This window comes from Acyrthosiphon pisum, chromosome A2 (assembly GCF_005508785.2).
Source record: "Acyrthosiphon pisum isolate AL4f chromosome A2, pea_aphid_22Mar2018_4r6ur, whole genome shotgun sequence".
NCBI lineage: Eukaryota > Metazoa > Arthropoda > Insecta > Hemiptera > Aphididae > Acyrthosiphon > Acyrthosiphon pisum.
In genome coordinates, this window is record NC_042495.1 from 93,417,307 (window position 1) to 93,439,998 (window position 22,692).

At 26.1% G+C, this 22,692-nt stretch overlaps 1 protein-coding gene across 7 annotated transcripts in view; it reads right to left on the reverse strand.

Annotated features, from left to right (window-relative positions):
• The window catches only part of Syx1a (syntaxin 1A), a 28,875-nt gene extending 9,164 nt beyond the window's left edge, over positions 1 to 19,711 (reverse strand). For 3 of the 7 annotated variants that reach the window (XM_016802703.2, XM_029488921.1, XM_008182712.3), the window contains exons 1-4: positions 19,406 to 19,709; positions 17,934 to 18,038; positions 15,003 to 15,102; positions 17 to 91 (exon numbers count right to left, since the gene is read on the reverse strand). In XM_016802703.2, coding sequence (XP_016658192.1) covers positions 17 to 91; positions 15,003 to 15,102; positions 17,934 to 18,038; positions 19,406 to 19,438 — 313 coding nt within the window. In that variant the 5' untranslated portion in view covers positions 19,439 to 19,709. 7 annotated transcript variants of the gene reach the window in all.
• Between the last annotated feature and the right edge of the window lie 2,981 nt (positions 19,712 to 22,692).

Below are 22,692 nucleotides of genomic sequence, written 5' to 3' on the forward strand. Positions count from 1 at the left end.
ATAAAAGAAAAATAACCTTTGAGTTTGGCACGGACTCTATTAGCAGTTTTTTTTATATCCACCATAAGATCTTCCAGTTCTTGTTTCACTTCTAATAAAACAATTTTTGTTAGTAACATTATTCAGACATGTGCATAAATAGTATATTATATAAAACTATTATAAAATAGGTATATTTTTCATTTTTTTAGTATAAATAGTGTTAAAATCATAATTCAAAATGTTTGGTTAAGTAATTAGATACATTTTTTGATTATGAATGATCAACCACGCAAGTAGATGTTGTACTATGAAAATTATAATTAGAGGATGTCAGCGCGCCATTTGTTTTCTCTCTCTAACCCACGCGCAACATTGCAAATTAACATTTAGCAGAACCAACCCTGTGTTGTTACTTTTAATATTAGAGTGAATTCACATATTATCAAACTTTAAGTTAAGAACATTACCTGTGTCGCTATGTTAAATGTTATAGAATATTTTAATTTCTCTGCAATTTATAAGAGCATTTTAAAATTGTAATAATGTACACACTCATATCTTACATAAAAATCAAAAATATAAAAAATAGCCAACGTAACAACACAGGACATTTTCTTAAATTAAAGTTTTATAATGGATAAATTCACTCTAATACTAAAAGTATTTTTGTTTTAATATATGAATATTTTTATATTAAGAGCTCCAAGGCCCAAATATCTACATTATCCTGGCACTCCTAGACTTAGATCCGACACTGTTGACAGCTGTAAAAAAATGTCAACTTGTGTGATTTTAATTTAGAGAAGGTAATTCAATTTCCAAAACAGTTTTTTTGGAGAAAATATTTTAAATAAATTTGAAAAAATTCAGAAAAATTTGTGAAACCGGTTTTAATAATCCGATTTCCGGTTAATCCGTGATTTTAAAAGGATGTCAGCGCACTATTTGTATTCTCTCACTAGCCCACGCGCAGGGTCGTTTTTTTATGTTTTTAAGTAAACCTAGAGTAAAATCACCCATTACAAAAACGATAGAGAATAATATTTTTGAGGGTATGACATATCGATTTTTCTAAATATTGTCTCAAATTTTTCGTTTATTTTGAAAGTCGAATACAAAGTCAAATAACAATAAAATATAAAATGTATATGGTATACTCTCAAAAATATTATTCTCTATCGTTTTTGTAAAGAGTGATTTTACTCTAAGCTTAAAACATTAAAAAAATGATTCTGCGTAATTACATTTTGTCTATGTTGCGTGTGGGCCAGAGACAAAAAACAAATAATGCGCTGACATCCTCTTAACCTTTTTTTAAACATGTATTAATGCATAATAAATAATAATGTATAGAAACGCGCTGTCATTTTAAACATAAAAATAATTAATTTTCAAACTCAACAAACATTTCTGAATAGAACTAATTTACTCATGAATAATAATATTTATTCATTTAATAATAAACAGTAATGCATACATTGTTCTTTCATAAAACAATTTTTCATCAAGTAGGTAGAAGACATTTTAAAATTTTAACCTGCTAAAATACAAATCACGATCAATAGTGTTGAAAGGAAACTTTTGATTTCATTAACAACTTGAAAAGTGTTTCGCAAAATCCAATTATTTTCACGCTCTAGTATAAGTATTATTTACATCAAGACACAAATTAATTAATTACTATAACACCTATATAGCAATTAGAATCAAAGAAACAACTACTATTTCTAATGATTTGAATAAATTATTGATTTATATAATTGATTATCAATATTTTCCAATGTGTATCTAATGGATTTCATTCAGTGGATTGGAAATGGTGAAAACTTTAAATGTATATAAAATGAAATGATAAGTTGGAATTTATAAATTACTAAAGTGAATAATGATATATTTTATAAAAATATATTTAATTAAATGTCTTATGCGACCAAAAAACGTACGTATTAATTATCAAAAGTTAAGTAGATAGATAATTGATTTGTCTCCATTTTACAATATTTGTGGAGTGAATAAGAGGTTGGTAGGAAAAAAGTCTCTGGGGAAAAAAACTAGTATAGTTATAAGCTATCACAAAATTGTAATTTATAATTTAATAATTAATATAAAACAGATATTAAAAAATATAATATAATATAATAGCTTTATATAATTATAAAAATGCCTTAACTGAATTTAAAAATTTCCATTTTTTGAAAAATTAAAACTTAAGAGGACGCTACCCATTCATTTGTTATCTCAGTCTTACACGTGCACGACATAACAAATTGTCGTTTGCTAGTTTCAATAGTGTACTGTTAATTTTGATACTAGAGTGAATTGACCTATTATAAAACTTTTAGGTAAGAACATTATCTGTGCTTAAGCTAAGCTGATTTTTCGGAATTTTCATTTTCAAGCAAGATGTGATATGTGAAATATCAAAAATTAGAAATGCTCATAACTCGCTTGAAAATTAAAATATTGAATAAAAGCCAACGCTTAAGCACAGATAATGTTATTATCTAAAAAAATGTATAATAGGTCAAATCACGCTTTTCAATTTTTTTATTAGTAAGGTTGTGCAATTCATTTTACAACCACCCTCCCAATTTCATTAACTATAAAAATAAAAACACACAATATGTATAAATAAAATTATATGTTGTAATAACGTATCCAGCAATTTGTTCAATACATTTCCTTTCTAAGTAGCTACCATATTCGTCAAAAGTGACACTACATCTATTCTTGCATGGGACACGAAGCAAAACAAGTTTCACCCACACAGTTTTATATCCTGTCCGAATTTTTATTATATGATACATGTAAATTGTGACTAATTAATACCAATGACCACAAAAATAAAATATTATATTTAGTTTTCCAATTGTTGGGACTTAATTGTATAGTATAAAAAATAATTAATATTACCTATTTTATTTTATTTTATAAAATTAAGTAATTAGTTAATTAATAGTAATTTTACATTGTACACACAAAAAAAAACACAACCATTAAGACTGCTTTAAACGAGCATAGGTTAATAAATCTCAGATAAATCACTTCAAAATTAAAAATTAAAAATTTTTTGATCTAAAATGATTAGATTAGTTAGTTGCCAACGAAGTTTTAATCACATTTTTATTATAATTAATATCTATTTAATGATATTAAGATTTTAATATCATTCAATTTTTCTAATTTCCTTATATTTATATTCTATTTTTAGTCTGATGTACTAAATTGAGAATCTTAATCAACTAATATTTTAGTATTTTACTTATCAGCATTTTTATTATTGTAATATATTTTATGATATTAATCATTATTTTTAAATAATACAATTTAAATCGTCTCCAGATCTGTTTAAATACTTTCTTAAAAAATATTTCTTCTTAATATTCTAACATGCTTAATGTCTATTGTACTATTTTTATATATTATATTATAGTACCTATACATTTGTAATTTATAAAACTAGGTTGTTTTTTTTCTGTGAAACACACGGCTCCGGAACTACTTTCGTATTCATTTGGACGGGTATAACCTAATACGAGATCTAATACTTCATGTCTTCATACATTTTTAGTTTTTCAATAATAATTAAAATGGTTTATAAGATTCTAGCTGTATTCAAACATAATACCAAAACGAAATGAACAAATTGTATGTTTAAAAAATCGTGAAGTTTTAAATAATATGCATACAGGCTTTAGAATAAAGTGATTTTTAAATTATAGGTGGAAATAAAAAATAACAAAATAGTTATTTGACAACATTTGTCGAGTTGTCAAGGTGACTAGACTGTATTAGAAGAAGGGTAGTAACACTAGTAACGGTAGAAAGAGAGGAGGTTCAGAGTTTTGGGGTTGGGTATTTCTATATCGATTAAAATCCCAGTAAGGGCGAAGAGACGCAGTATAGTGCTACGTAAATCAAATATTACCGGAAAAGTAACTTTATACTGCAATAGTGCAATTAATATTTTAAGTATAATTTTTTTTAAATTAAAAACGTACGATCAGTTTTAATATAATATATAAAACCTAATTTAACACTAAAAAGACGCTACACCCACATGTGTTGTCACTGTCTTGGTACAAATGTACAACATAGCAAAAATTGTTTTGTACGGGATAGAACCATTCAGGCTGTAGTGATAGTTGAGACTCCAAATTGATATACAATATAGTTGAAAACATTATCTTTGATATATCGTTTTTATTTTTTTTTATATCACTTATACGAATAAAGTTCTTATTGTTTCAAAATCCATTATTTTTAAGTTATTCAAACTTGAATAACTTTTTTTTTCTACTTCCGATATCGAAAAAATAAAAACGATATTTCACATCCAAAGTTCTCCTTATGTAGTTCTCTTTAAAAATAAGTACTGATGCTTTGCCGAAAATACGTCCACACACACGTGGCATAGAGCCGAGTGACACAATACCGCGCGCTTTTCCTTTGATGTAAACCGCTTACAAGGCCGATCGGAAATTTTGTAGCGTAGCATCAAAAAAAGCCGAGAAAAATGTATATGAAGACATAATTTCCGATCGGCCTAGTAAGCGGTCTACACACGCGGCCGTGTCAAACGTCAAAAAGCTGCTCCGTCGGACGCACCTTAAGAAGACGCTACACTGCCATTTGTTGTCTTCGTCTTACAATTGCGTAACATGACAAATTCACACAAGGAAAACGCGTTTAGCTCCGTTAGTTTAAAATTAGAGTGAATCAACCTATTATGAAATTCGGTGATAAGTATATTATCTGTGTTTGTATGTGGTTTTTTTGCGACATTTAAATTTTTTACTAAGTTATACGTATATAATATAACATAAATTAAAAATGATCACAACTCACTTAAAAACTGAATTATTGTAAAAAACCCTCATACAAACACAGATAATATTCTTACTATCAAGTTTCATAATAGGTCGATTCACTCTAATTTTTAAACTAACTGAGTTAAATGTGATTTGCTGATCGTGCATTTGCTGTTATGCACTTGTAAGACGTATAGACAACAAATCTGTGTAGCGTCCTCTTAAAGGCGAGTCCAGACGAAACAGCTTTTGAAGCCCGGCACGGCCGTGCGGAAAATACGCGTCCACTCGGTGCGGCATTTGAAAAAAGTTTGTTCCGCTATTAATTATTAAAAAAACTTAAAAAATAAGTACTGATGCCACGCGGCTTCCCTTTGATGTAGATGACCACCTACTAGGCCGATCGGAAATTTTGCCACGCGGCAAAACCTGCTCCGCCTAGACGCGCCTTTAGTTTTAATATTAGAGCGAAGGTAAGATATCTAGAGCACCACGTATGATTTATTAGTATCATTCATTTTAAGTAAGTTATGAATTTTGCAACTGTACATTTAAAAATGATCATAACTTACTTAAAAATATTTATATCATTAAAAGCCTACGTCGTGCTTTAGATAATATAATCTTACTTTTAAATGTTATAATAAGTCAATTTACTCTAGTATCAAAACTACAGCACACTATTAAACAAACATTTTTTATTCATTAAGAACAAAAATGTCCTATGTCGTACGTGTGCAAGACGATGACAACACATGCGGGTAAAACAAAAATAAAATACTTCTATTCATAATGTAAATCATACTTTAATCGAAGTATATTAGTATTATGTATACTGTTGTTGTATTATAAGATGTAAAAAATGTTATTATTTATCACGTTGTTTCGCGTGTTTTTTTAATGATTTTATTGAATTTTAAATAAAATATATATTTATTTATTTTTAACAGATCATTTTTTTACTTCTAACATTTTTTTTAAATTTTAAGCACACAGTAGTATCAACAGAAAAATTAACTTAATTTTTTCTAATGGATCAGTAATACTTATTTTTGATAATGTTGATGGCGAATCATTAATTTTGGACACATTACTTTACTAACTATGTTTCCATTAAGAGGATATTACATCAGCACAATATTTGTTTTCTCTCTCAGACCCACGCGCAATATGGATAAGGCGCTTTCACCTAATATAATTTTTTATGATTTTTGAGTGATCTTAAAGTAAAATCAACTACTACAAAAATTATAATTGATATTATTTTTGTGGGTATGATATATCGATTTTATATTTATTATTATTTGACTTTGTATTAAACTTTCGAAATAAATAAATTTTTTTGTAAATTTAAATTAAGTTTAAATTGTTTTGAGACAATATTTATACAAACCGATACGTCATAATCTCAACAATATTATTCTCTATAGCTTTTTTAAAGGGTGAATTCACTCTAAGATTACTTAAAAACATAAAAAAAACGATTGTGCGTAAATGCGTTTTGTCTAAGTTGCGCGGTCTAAGTTGCGCCAAAGAGAGAAAAACTAATAGTGCGCTGACATCCCTCTTAAGAAAAATTAAAGTAGGACATGAGATACACTCTGTATAATTGCCATAATACATAAAATGATATGAATAAAAACAAAAACTAAGACCACATTTAAACATTTAATTGTACAAAGGAAAAATTGTACAAAGCCACATAGGAAGGTTAACAAACATCTAAAGAACCGCCATAAAGCATTCTATTTAGTGCTGATTATGTCGAAATATGAGTAATCAATCGTTAGTTTTAAAATTCACCATTTCGAGTTTTAAGAGGATGTCAATGCAATAACGAGTTATTTGTTTTTTTTCTCAAACCCACGCGCAAAATAAATAAAACGCATTTATGTAAAATCGGTTTTATAGAATTTGAGTTATCTTTGAATAAAATTATTTACCTACTACGAAAATTATATAGGATAATATTTTTGATAATTTGAAATATCGGTTTTGTATTTTAATTATTATTATTATTTGTCTTTATACCTATTCAACATTAAATATTTTTAATAAAATATGTTAATATAAATGAATATGACATCGTTATGAGACAATATTTTGACAATTCGATATGTCATAATCACAAAAATATTATTCTCTATAATTTTACACAGATATAATACAAAATATTTTTTTTTAATTATATCAAAAAATGCGTTTTGTCTTCATTGAGCGTCAGAGAGAAAACAAATAATGCGCTGACGTCTTCTTAAGAAAAACATCTTTTGATTTTGAGTTGACTTTTGAGATTAATCTGTACATAATAATATGTTCTAATAATATTCTTCTTCAGATAGTAATAAGAATCTATAAAAGCTATATTCAACTAATGAACCTAATGAACACGTATATAGATTGTTTATTATTATAAAAATTAAATGTGATAAATCATCGTATTCAAAAAAACAATTCTAAGCCGAGCTGAGTTAATTATAGTGATTAGCGATTATATATATATATATATATTATTATAGGACTTTAAATAATTTAAATTGATCTAAAAAAGAACTAACGAAAAAAATATGTTGACAATAATTAACTCGATAATTAATGAATATTATTATGAGTAATATAAATAATTTTTAATTTTCTATGGTTAACATTGTGTACAATTTGTATGTAAACGAAATAAAAAAGGGAAATTTTATATACATCGAATTGAAAGAAAACGCCAAATTATCGAAATGCATATTTTAATATCGTGCCCAAATTGTTAAAATATCGTTAAACATAAAAAATCAACTCTCAATACTATAGATATAAAATAATTGTTGAATATTCGATGAGCTTAAAAGGCATTACTGTGGCTTGATGTTTCGCAGTGCGTGCACCCAACTGCAGAAACGCACTGAGTGCACGTAACGACCACCGTTGCTAGACGCTAGTTCCGGATGGGCGACCACCCGGGATTTTTATTAACAAATCTTTGCCACACATATAAAAACGTGATTTCAACCGTCCCTCCTTCTACTAACAACCTATAAACAACCTACAAATAAACAAAACAGCTAATGGCCTAAGTTTCCGGGCTTAAGCTCAATTAAAAATGTTGGTATTATATTATATAAAACCAATCAAAACATTCGCTCAGAATCTGAAATAGTGATATGTATATTATATATATATATAACGAAAAATAAATATTAGTTGCTATAGATTTTTCTTTTAATAAAATTACTTTGTAAACATTTTAAACGTTTTAAAAGTTGAACGTAATAAATCAACCAAATTAAAATTTTAAAATATTGGTACATTTTATATTAGTAAGTACACGAGTATCCATCATTTTGTGAAAAAAAACTGCATAACTAGCTCCATTTAAAATTATTTTAAGTTGCGTTTTTGCGTTAATAATGTTTTTAGAGTATAATCAAAACACACCCTTTCAAGTTTACCCTAGTAACACCTACGTGTAAAGTATATCATATTTTTTTTGTGTTATATGAGACCAATGAAGATAATTATTATAGACTTTAGTACATTAAAATTATAAAATCAACGTTTTTTTAAGATCAATAAGTCAAGTAAAAAAAATTCAATGAAAAATCAAACAAGACTTCGTTGTTAATTTTAACGTCAGCATTTAACTCCTTTAAGTATGCAGAAAGTTGCACTTAATAAACTACCGATTTTGTTTTTTTTTTTTTTTTGCTAAAATCGTGTTTTTTCTAATATTAATTTAACATATTTTATAATATAATAACATTATCGGATTATCTACATTTGTAGTGTAGAATATGTATTTTTAAATGTAGTGAATAGTAATTATAGTTAGCTATAGTTAGTGTAGCATCCTTGAGTTCGAAATCAACCAACAATGAGGGACTTTACCACATTGGTGTCATCATATTTTCTATTCAAAAAAAGTGCTTAGTATAGATAATTTAAAAAATTTTGACTCACGATTACAAATTATTTTTTTTTTATTGATATATGTATATAATATAGGTACATTATATACATAATAAATATATTTAATATATTACCCCCACAATTAATACATAAAAATTAATCATTTTTTTCAAATTCAAAAAGAATATTTTTTCTGAAAAATGTTTATAAACATTAGTCAAATAGCAACCATACAGTTTACAAATTATTTACGATATTAAAATGATTAAATTGGAATAATTTAAGCATTAAATTATTAAATCTTCACCTTTCCAGTTTTCTTTGTTCTACAAAGTGATGAAAGTTATTACTAATTTCTAATTAATAATACGATACATTTTTAAAACCTCTAATTTTTTAACCCGAAATAAATAATAAATTACGTAACCTAACATCTCAATAATGGCAATATGGCATTTTTTCTGATCCCAACTAAATCTTATATAAGTACAAAAGTACAAAAGTTTTAATGTAGTTAGAAATCAAATTCGTTTTACGAATTCCATCAGTTCGAATTGATGGTACTATTTTTTCCATTGCATATTATAATTTTGGAATTCATAACATAACTGATTGACTCACGTAGGAAAAAAGCTGTTTTTTATAAACCAATATTATACGTTCCCTCCTATCTACAAAGCAATTAGAAAATTCCAGTGTAGTATTCTAACTTCTGTGTAATTGAACATTAAATGTTGATTTGTTCAATATTTGTATGTCAATTCCATTTATTGGCGAATATACTCGACATTATAAATTTAACTAAAGCCTATACATTCAAATAGGTATTAATTACAGTTCGGGTTGTAAATTACAAAATATTTATTTTGAACACGGTTTAAGGTAACATGACTGTATATCTTAATATAGGATTAGGTACGCAAGTGCATCACAACATTTCAATGTTTTTACAAAGTAGTACAACTTATATAATATAGGTTATTTTAGGACCGATACCTTGATTTTCTGTTTTTGTCTAACAAACGCACGACATAGTATTTTAGACGTGTTTTTTGCCAAACATACCAATTAATCTAATGAAACGATAAGTATTCTAAAAACAGATTTGAATTTGTCGTCAAGTCTACTTTTTGATTTTAACTTCTCCGAAAATTTAAATACAGCATTTTATAAATACCCTTTTTTAATATGACATTTTTAAGAATTTGGAGGGGTAATATCAAAAATGTGGGAAGTCATTTTCAAGTAGACTTGACGACAAATTCAAATTTGTTTTCAGATTTATTATCGCATCATTAGATCAATTTATATGTTTGGCAAAAAACACGTCAAAAATACTATGACATGTGTATGATAGACAAAAACAGAAAATCATGGTATCGAATCCCCTTAACCATAAATTATCTTAAGTAATAGAACAAAATTAACAATTTCTGGGAAATTCTTAATAGATATTTTCATTTTAAAACTATACAAATAATATATTATCAATATATATAGATTTTATGATTATAATTAAATATGTAATATTAGAATTTATAAATACAAGGGACACAATATATTATTATATTTAGGTTGAAACTATAAAAGTCAGGAATAAATTACAATTTTCAATAAATGTTGTTGAATGTTATTGGTAGGTATGTATAATACGAACAATGTATCTAACAACGTCCAACACTAATTGAACACAATAAATTATGACTAATGGAAATTATAATTGTAACCATGTACGCCTTACGCAGCCTTACGCTTTGTACTAAAATTTCAGTCTTAACACCTTATCTTAAAAAGTTACAAATTATTTTTAAAGAATACTAATATCCCGAAAAAATAATACATATTCTAAAATTAAAAAAAAAAAAAAATCCAAACTGAATTTTCCTACTGTTATAATACTTAATATCAAATAAGTATTTTAAAATTAAAATATATTGAACATATTTTTAGAATGAACCTAAAAGTTGACTAAAAATATCGCATGTCAAGAAAATATGATAAACCAACTAAACACCAATGTTTATGGCAAAACCATATTCACGATTATCTATGACTATGATGAATGATTCTGAGGCCCAGTTAGGATATTTTATATTATAATTATATTGCCAATAGTATTTTTTCTACTTTAATGTAATAACTAGGTTAAACTAATTTTGACAAGAACATAACACTAAAAATAATATTTTACGTTTAAATATCAAATTTTGTCGAAATTTGAACTTGAAATATATTATATAAAAAAAAAGTGTATTTGTATTTTAAAAATGTTTAGGTTTTTGTATGAGCTAACGAGAAACTTTGTATAATACTAGGGCAATTTTTCTGGGATGATAATTTATATTTAAACTAAAATTTGATTAAAAAACTGACCCCAAGCGTCCCCGCCCTAAACCCACTTCTATACGTAATCAATCATGTATTAACTATTAAAAATGAAAGTTTTATATTTATATTTATGTATTTGTTTTTAATTTGTTACCAGAACAACTTATCTAGGATCTTGCATCACATTTTCAAGCTTTTTGACCGAGCCAATATATGTTTGTAATTTATACATAGTATGAAATTTGTTAGTAGGTAGTTTAAATGTTTTCAAAATTTCGCATTGTATCTTCTTTTATAAGAAAATATTTTAACTTAACGATACTTCTTTGAAATTTTTAGTATATAGACTTATGAGTTGTGAGGAATCGTATTTTAATTTTTTAAACCTTAGGTGATAAAATAATGATTTTATGAATTTAAAACTACTTGATATTCAAATTTTCGTGATTTTGATGAATTCTGTACAAATTTGAACTTCAAATTGTCATAAAAAAAAATGGTGACTGTATTATTAATAATTTTTATTTTCCATATAAACAAATTCCGAGGAAATATGTATTAATAAATTTCCAAAATGTTTATCAAACAAAAATAGAAAATAACCATATTTCTCAAATCTCTTATATCTATAAATAGCATAAAAACAGTAAAAATTGTATCATAACTAGTAAATTCTAATACTGTCATACATGCAAAATATGCAAGTCAGTTATTAATTTTTGAGTTACAAAAATAGAGAAATTTAGTTTGGATACTTAAACCAAATTGTGCAGAAAATATATTTATTTTTTCAGAAAACATTATTTAATTTTAATGTATATTCAACAGGCCAAATAAGTAAAAATACCATATTACAAACTAACATTAAAAATATATGAGCTTAAAATTATTGATTATATACATTTTTAATGAAGCTGGACAATCATGCTAATAACATTATTTTATAAAATTATGATTACAATAATACGATCGCCGTTTATCAATAATTTAAATATACAAAGTTCAAAAATAGCATACCTGATACCTATATTAAATAGTTACACATTTCATATTATTTGTATATATATTTAATAATTAATTATGATATAATAAAATTAAATGATTAGGTACAGTATAAAAAGTACCCAATCAATTCTACCCTAATTTAAGTGACTTCAACAAGTAATTAGTTCTTGGTGATTAAAACATATTTTAATTTAATTTACAACTATGATACAAAATATATCATTATAGTCTTATGATAAATTATTGTTATTGTTTCACTGTACCATATTAAATTAGTATTTGTTGGCTATAGCCAGGGATCACAAATTAATATTTTTGGAAGGCCACTTTAGGAATTTATGATGCTTACAGAGCCCATAAAAACGTTTATCCAAAGAAAGTAAAGGCTTAACAAAAAAATGATATGAAAACCTTAGTTAATTCACCATCAAAAAAATAAAACACATTTTTTATCTGTAGGAAATGCAGTAAAAATAGCAATATATTCAATTAAATAAAATAAAATAAAATATTTAACATTGAAAATGAGCAATTGAAATTAAGAAAATAAACACCTAGTCTGTAATTTTTGTAAAACTAGAAACAAAAGTACAGTAAATCCAAATAAGAAGCAAATAAGCAGCATGTAACATGGAGTTACTGTTATTTTGCTAATTTTAAAGACATTTTAAATAGCAACTAAAAACACAGTATCTCAGTATTTACTATTTGATACCTACCTACTTGATAATATATTCTGTAGTCTGTTGGTCAAAACCATGGTTTCAGATATATCTTTATTTAAGGTACACAACAATTGTGGTCACCACTTACACACATCTTATATTATGTTCATAGTTCATTATCATTTTTGGGGAATAGAAATTGATATACAGTAGAACTTCGATTAACCGTCACTCTCTGTTATCCGTCAACGGTCACCGCCGAAAAAAAAAATAATTATCTTCAAAATAATCAAAAAAACAAACTAAAATGACAGATTTTTTTTTATAATATGTGTGGTATGTATGTTTATAATTTGTTACAATGTAAGTATTTTTAATTTAATCGAAGTTCTACTGTACTGTAATGACTAATTTTGCTCCTGATAGTCCTTAACAAATAAGAATTAAGTCCATTTTGATGGACAAAGAATAAATGAAAATATTCAAAAACTCATTAAATCAATTCAATGATAAAAAATAAGTATGTGGATGTTTATTTTAGGTTGTATGTTAATTATACTTGGTGCACAGATCAGTTTTGTATCAAAACCTGTTCAGTTGATTTCCCAACGTTTTGGTTGGATGGAGTTACTGTTAATCCATGTAACACAACATAATATGTACCTATAATAGTTTGAAATTCAAACATAATTCACTGAACCTAGTTTCATTACTAAAATATTTAAATTTTTATTATGCTTCGAATTAAAAAGTTAAAGCTCTAGTATATTTTTCATTTTTTATTAATATTAACCAATATTTGTGTATACTGTTAGGTTTAGCCACAACTTAATAACACCTTTACTTTTTATTCAAATATTATAAAATTTATAAAGACAATAACTATACGTTAAATACCTGCCAAAGCAATATTTGTATACAAATATTAAATTTTGATAGAATTTCAGGTTATGTTAATAACATTTTATGTGTCTCATTAATTGTATTATTAATATAATAATAAAACGGAATAATAATAATAATTGGTAAGCAGTAGTCATAAGTAAAATTAACACTAATCAGATATTTCAATTTTAACCAAATGTTAACAATGTTTAATAAAATCATTTTTAAATAACACTTTGTTAGACATAATTAATATAACATTAATAATAATCTTATAACATAGTAGAAAACAAATTCCCGCTGTCTGTCTGTATGCTTAGATCTTTAAAACTACGCAATGGATTTTGATGCGGCCTTTTTTTAATTGATAAAGTAATTCAAGAGGAAGGTTTAGATTCACAATTAGACCCGGTAGGTCCAACTCGAGGAGTTGCTCAAACAGGAATTTTGAGATTTATGATGGAAATTTTTGTTTATAAATGGTTGCTTTTGGTTATAGGATAAATAATTAGTAGAAATAAGTATTTATTATTTTATTTGTTGTTACACCCAAAAGGAGTTGAACAATCACAATTTTTTAAGAGTAGTAATTTTTTACGGGCAACAAAGTGTGCGGGATCAGCTAGAATAATATATTATGTTTTTAGTTTACAACCAACAGGTTGGTTTAATTTTTGTTTAGACCGAACAGAAGGATGATAGCAGTCTATTTCTCATGACAGTCTCCTGTCTGGAGAAAGAAGCCTTAAGCGTCCGGGTTTGAACTGGTGACGGTGCATATTGGGCACTGCCACCTTATTCTACCCGGTCACTAGTTACAGTAGTACAAATATTAAAAAGGATAGGTTAGGTTATAAAAATGTTTAACTGCTATAAATATTAACTTTATATTAAAGCTATAGTACCTACAACTTTTAATAAGCAATTTATTATATATATATATATAGCTTTACTAATTGTATATTTGGAACTTATTATGGTTTAATAATTATATTATAATAATTTTATTGCAGTACATACTAAAAATATTAGTAGAATAATAAATACTTATTAATGGATAATATCATCAGCTGTCACAATTTTACATGCTAACTTTAAATATCCATCAAAATGCAATGGTCCCAGTAAACAATAATATAGTCTTAAATAAATCTACACAATGTAACTTTTTAAGAAACAACTCGAAGATTTGATTTTCTATTACCTTTCAAATTTGAGTTTTATGCTTGATATTTATATTATTATAACATGATATAATTTATTTTTTAGTGAATTTTATTTAATAAAGGATGTTAAAAGTTTGATTTCAATAGTTCAGTATATTAACCCTCAAAAAATATTTTAATAGTAATATTATATTATTATTAGACGTTGAAAGAATGTCAACACTTAAATTATTAATTATTTACTATAAATAAAGTTATATTACTTTCATCAGTCTGAGGAGCAGATAAAATTGCACTATGTTTTTTCTTCACTTCTTCCACATTTGCTTGAATCTTATCTATCATCCCTCGGATACCTTCCACCTATAACATAGATAGTTTTGAATGTTTTAACAGATGTACACTAACCATATATAATGTATTTTATACTAAAAAAATTAAATCAGATATTTTTTAACCTAACCTCAAGCTTAAAGTCGCACAATAAGGGCTTATAAATTGATTTCATTGTGGTAAATTTCTAATTTGTTTCACATAAAAATGAACATTTTCTGGGCAGGATAAATAACAAACTGATACAATTATTTACACTTGTTAAAAAAGTCTTATCTGTAAATAGGTTTATCTTTTATTTGACTAACTAATATTATCATCAAGTGCATATGTATAAAACTTACAGTTTTGAAGATTTTAATTAATATTGAACTACTTTCATTAGTTTCATTTATGTAATAAAAATCAAGAATACTCGTTTTTACCTTTAAAATGGTTATTTTTTTATTAATTTTGTCAAAATTAAATAAGTAAATAAACCATTAATGTATTTATCACTGTTATTTGTTAATTTCTAACGTATTATTATTAATTTACTATTGTCATACAAATTAACACTGCATAATACAAGTAAGCATCTATATTTAATACCTTATACATTATATAACATTTATAACAGTTATTCATAGTATATAGAAGTATAACTAATTACATATTATTTTATAGATATAAATATAATATAAATGTTATTTTTAATAGTTAAATGAAATAATTTATTTTTAAAAACTGTTTTTAGTAGATTTTAAGAACAATGTTAGTCTGTAACACAGTTTTAAAAAAAAAACTTATAAATGCACAGTGCATTCCAATTGTTTCGTACTAAAATTTTTTTTAAATATGATTATCATTATATTCAACATCTTAAGTGCCTTGTTTTACGTAGTTGACAACTGTAAATTTACTCCCTTCAATGTATATAGAATGATATCATATCTATTATACGTGGTTGTTCAGTGGTTTTATAGCATTGAGCCGGAGCCCAACACCGACATGTTGTTGCGGGTACACGATCAATGCACATCAAATACTATGAGGCACCCAACATGTTAAATTAAAATAAATACCTAATGTCCAGAAATATTTTTTATTAATGTTTACTTAATGATTAGATTATATGAATACAGTCATCTTTAAGAGAATTTCAGCATACCGTACTTTGTTTTCTCTTTTTGACTACATGGTAGTACGCAACATAACAAAGTTGCATTCAGCAGAACCAATCATATGTTGTTAGATTACTAGTAAAAATACTAGATTGAATTTACCGATTATTAAACTTAAAGGTAAAAATTTTATCTAGGGCACCTAATGGACTTTTATTCATATTTCAATATTAAAGTGAATTATAACTAGGCAAAATATTATAATTTTAAAATGTTCATAACCCGTTTAAAATTAAAATATCAATGAAAGCCTATGAGGTGCACCCTGCAATAGACAATATTCCTATCTTTAAGTTTGGTAATAGGTTAATTCACATTAATATTAAAGCTAACAACCATGAACCTATAAACTAATGGACAGCACCTACCACATCACCTTGTCTATTGTTTATGGGGACGATATAGAGTGAGAGAGACGACACTGTAACATTTCAAATGCATAATTATTTCTCTCTCGCCTGCTGGTTACTCTATCGAAGCGCTGTCCATTAGGCATTAGTTTATATGTTAATGCTTAAAACACACAATTGGTTCTACTGAACATAAATTTGGTACGTTGAACAAGGGTCAGATAGAAAAAACAATCAGTATACTAATGTCTACACATTGATTGAATTTGGCTATATTAAAAAATAGGATGACGTATTCTTTGTATTAAATTTAATACAATTCAATAAAGAAAAAAGTAGGTAGTAGGTAAAATTAATTATGGTCTATAATTGAAAATAAAATTATTGTCCATAAATAATTTTGCTTAGCTTAATTTTATAAATTATAATATAAAATTTATTTTTAATTATTACCTATAATATTATATTGACTCACGTAGGTATTGAAAATTGAATGAATGTCAATATATTTATTAAAATGTATAATAAATACAAAATAATTTGTAGTATTTACATTGTTTAAATCTATGATTTTATCTACCTACTATATTTATTTTTTAATTTTTTATAAGTAATAAAATCAAAACAAAAGTTTTAAACATTGTATAGGTAATATTCTAAGTTTTTAAAATTATATCAAAAAAGGGTCAATAACCTTACCATAACATCCACCTACATTTAAATTTAATCTGTGTGGTGTACCAACATTAGTAATAAATAATAATACTTACAAACTGAATTATATTTATATAAACATATACATAGATCTTCCAAATTCTAACTCTAGTTACAATAAAACCACGGTGTATATTACATCAGAGGTTCCCAAACTTTTAATGGTATGACACATTTTGAAAAATATTTAAATTCAGGTGAACCATACTAATGAAGTTTTTTGTTGCTTTATTAATCATTATAACTTGTAGTCTGACAGTGTTGTGAGTAAATGTCCTTTGTACATTTGCAATCATCACAGATAATGATCAATAATAAACCGAATCAATGTATTGTATCGTGTTTATTTGAATTTATTATACTCATATTTATACATAAATATATAGTTTCTTTATATATTTTATATTAATCTAATATTTATAAAATTATAAAAAAATATATAAATATTTCAAAAATGATAGCGACCCACAGGTTTGGGAACCTGTACATCATATTATAAAGATGAGCACTTCAATATTTTTCTTTAAAAGTATTAATACAATTAGACAAATAGATTTTTTAGTTTATTAATGACCAACTTTAATTTTACCAAATGTATCTATTGTTTCTATTTTCTATTAAAAAAAATAATCACCTCCTCAAAAAATTTATCCATAAATCCAGCTCCTGACCCATCTTGCCGACCTTCCAAATTGACTGCCACATCATCGGCACCTCCTTCTTCATCGTCACTTTGAGCCTAAAATAAGAATACATATTAAGCATAATAATTTATAAGTGTAGTATTTAAAAAATATCACCAAGTAAAATTTTAAAAAAATTAGCTATTAATTAAATTAAAATGTCAGTAGGGGTATTTTAACAAAAAATAAAAATTGGTAAAATTTAACATATAAGATGTATACCTAACTACCTATATAGTTTAAACATTTGTAGTTTGCTTGGATAACAGTTAAAAAATACTGTAAGTAATATCATAAACCTAAATCCTGGTCCAAATAAATAGTATTTATAGAATACAATTAAACCCTTTATCAATTGACAATAAATACATAGATGGAGTTGTAATTTTCCACATCTGGTTTTCATAAATTTAAATCACACCAAACCATGCATACCTGCCTGTTATTAAGGTAATTTTAATTATCTGAGTAAAATTGTGACAGATTTTCAGTTTTTAGTTCGCTATCTAATGATAAGTACTTAAATAGAATCATCATAACATTTCACATATTTAGGTACCTATATCATGTTATATAGGTACAGTACTAAAACAAATGCCAATTCCTATAAGTACCTACCAATATTTATATTAAAATGCAGAAATATATTTGTTACCTAGTAATACCTATACATAATATAATGATCTTGAACCCAGTTATCAAATTATTGAATGATTATAATTGTTTGAAGAAATAATAATATAATCACTCAATGGTAGTAAAAAATATTAATATTTGGCAACAACATTATTTATCTTTAAACTTCACTTTGTAGCATATTAAAGTCCCCTTAGTAATCATTATTCATTGTGTGCCGGTTAAAATTTACTAAAAGATTCAAAAAAGAATCTAAACAGAAATAATAATAATAATTTAAACGACTTAATAGATGGTACCTATATAAATAGCTTCATTAATTTTAGGCCACCCGAGAAGTATTGTATATCACTGGCAATTCAAAAACAATATATTATTTACTAGATAGCTGATAGATAATCACTATTATTAATTATTAATTACACATAGGTACCAATATAGAATATAACATACCTAGGTTCATTCATAGGTAGTCATTAGTTTTGAACTACCTACCTACCTAATAAGAAATCGCATTTTTATACTCATAGTAGGTAGTAGTAATCTACAATAAAATAATAAAGTGTACGTCTACTGTACGTATAATAGTAACCAGTGTCAAAGTTGAGTACTTCTGTTGGACGTCAAAGTTTAAACAGTTTGATAAGTTAAGTGGGCAAGTCGATATAAGATCTCAAATTGTTGCTTATGATAAAACACTCATACTAGATGTACCTATACGTGATTAGGAGTGTTTACAATGTAATGTTGTCACTAATATAATAAATATTTTTTAAAAAAATCATACCGCTTTTAAAGCCGCTAGCCTGTCTTTAGCCATTATTTACAGTATGGAAACGCGAAACAGATACACAGACTAGCCGTAAACGGTTGGGCCTCATAAACGCGTCATTTGGTAAAAACGGTGACACAGACACAAGTACAAATAACACTACAGTAAAAATTAAAAAAAAATAACCGAGGAAAACGATAAAAAATTGACTTTTATAATATTAAACGCCGAACGTGCGGAAAACTCGAAAAAGGGACGAGATAAAAATCAATACATACTTCCTAACTACAGCACTGTCAGCGGCAGACCTGCGAGTGAAATATTGCGCGGCTGCGCGCACCGTGGACCAAAAAACGAATCTATACCAGTCTAGCCAACTCAAAAATTTAGCGCCTTTCGATAATATTGATTAACATTTTCAATATAATATTTTGTTATTATGTTATAAATGTGTAATAGGTAGTATGATTGTACAATATAATGTATATAGTATATGTATTAAAATAATGTATCAAAAGAAATTAATAAGATATATTTATTGTGCACCTAACTAGTTTAATATGCATACGTCATTATATAGGTGTACATTGCTTTCATACAGAACACGCGATAACACGTTAAAAGTTAAAACCTACTTGTATATGTAATCTGTATTATACTATTATATATTATTATTATAACATTTATAACTTTGGGCATTTGCCTGTATTTTTAAAAATAAATAGAAAATACCGTTATGGCTTCTTACACTATAACCACAATATAAACGTACAACACTATTGTGCTATATATCTACATTTATAAATGAATGAACTCGAATAAATGTAGAATATCAACAACAACAAAAATGGGTCTTCAATAGACACATATTCTAAATTACTAGGCCAAATAAGTAATAACTTATACGTTTAGGAAATAACTAAAGAAAAATGTATTTGTTTTGATTGCATTTGATTGTTAAACTTAAAAAAAAAATTGGGATAATAGGGGGCCCCTTGATCTACTTTGTTATAGTATATTTTAAACACTTCGGCCCTAAGCCCTAAATGGCCTCGAATAAGCCAAAAAACAACAAAAATCTAAACGTTTGCCAGATTTAAAAGAAAGTACACAAGTATTAATATGTATATTTTTTATATTATCGCCATCTACTTAAATTGAAATATGCATTCTAAACTTAAAAATAAATGCCGGCGTTGAGTATGTATGAGCAGAAACCAGTTCTCTCGTGGAACACAGTACTTATAAATTATAATATATAATAGTGGTTTAAATATAATAATAAGTAACAAAACAATGGCCAATTGTGTATCAATAATATTAGGCGTAGCAACATTAAGGACTATAATTATCTGTTCTTGAACTCTTCAAATACATATTTTATTCTTTTCTTTATTGTTTTGTGTTTTTTTTTTTTTTTTTGTAAAAAATAAATAGTAGTATTAAAAATTACGGGAAACAATAACTCATAAAAATTAATTTTTATCAATGTTTTAAATTAAGTTAATAATATTATTATATTATTATATATTAGGTAGGTCATTCTAGGTAGGTACATAAAGGTACGCACGCTAAACGATAAGCCGACCTGTTCTAACACGAGTATAATTCAACATATAATAGGTATCTAATAAAATAAAATTAAAAATATTAAAAGAGGTTTTTACTAATTATTGTAATTATCTGAAGTGTTGGATGTGCAATTCACACTTCACAGGGGCCCCCAATTTTTGGGGGCCCCGAGATCTCATATACGATATTCCTACTATAATATGTAATATACAAAATAATATAGGTAATAATAATTAAATACTAATACAATTAATATAATATAATCTAATATAAGATTAAGATAAGAAGCCCCTTTTTTGTATGTACGAGCGTCGAGCATATCTCGAAAAGAACTCTACTTATTTTAATACGGTTTTCACTAGTAAATCGGTCGATTCGCGGGGAAGGTTTTGATGTATAATAATTTTCTTTGGTAAAATGAATTAGGTGCCGGGTGGCCGAAAATAATAACAATCTATGTCTATATATATAAAATATAAACAAATAAATGTTTGTCTGTATGTCATTGATCTCTTCCTAACCACTGGGCATATTTTGTGTGTTTTTGAGAGAGTCTCTGAATGGTTTAGATTTACTATTAGACCCAGTTAGTTCATCCCGGAGAGGTATTTTGAGATTTACGATAGACATTTTTGTTTATTTTTTTTTTTTTAATAATTAGTAAAAAATAGTATTTTAAATGTTTGCTATTAGTTACTCTTGTAGATGAGGTAAAAGGATCCATTAAATCGTCGCACGCTTATGGTTTCGAATAAAGAAATTATATCTTAAAACAAACATGAGAGTTAAATGTATATTTGTAGGCTGTAGCTATTACATAGATTCTCAAAAACTACTTGACCGATATTGTGAAAATTTCAAATTGTTCTTGGAGATATCAGGAAATTTTAAAGAGTACTTTGAACCACGTTAGATTTATACCAAGTGCTGTACTGTGTTAAATTCTTGCTATCAGGCAAGGGCCCCGGTCTAGAAATTTTCACATAGGCCCCTTATTATCAAGATGCGCCACTGTTGTGATTGCCCCTTTTCCATAAGTATAACTCATAATAGATACACCTGCACGTAATAGTTGATATCTAGATTCCAGATATAATATACCTATTAATACGTATTAATAAAAATATATTCAATTTTTTTTATGTATTCATTAAATTAAGTGATGTCATATTATGTCATTATTCTTATCTATATAAGATATAATATGTATATGATATATAATATGTATTTAACCATTGTTAATTTTTTTTTAATTTTCAATTTTATAGATTTGCGATAAACATAATATTAATTATAAAGAATTATTTTCTTAAATTAACACAGATTTATTATAAATATAATTGTACAATTGTACTAGTAAAGACGTAAAGTACATTATTTAATAACTATATGAATTTAAAAATATATATTTTATAATAAATTGACGATTCGTAAGCAAATTGTTCAAAATTAAAATCCAAACGTTATGAATGCAGGAATAATGTATCATGACATCATTTATGGAATGAATATTGGAATGTGTATTTTAATTTGTTATATAAATGGAATGCGAGTCTTGTGGATAAATTTAACAAATAATTAATAATATAGTTACATACACATTACTTACCTTATAATTATAATAGTCTATAGACACGATTATAGATAAATTAGTACCTCTATAATTATACGTATTATAAGGACCCTTTATATATGGACTACAGTGGCGTAGCAGGGGGGGGGGGGGGGGG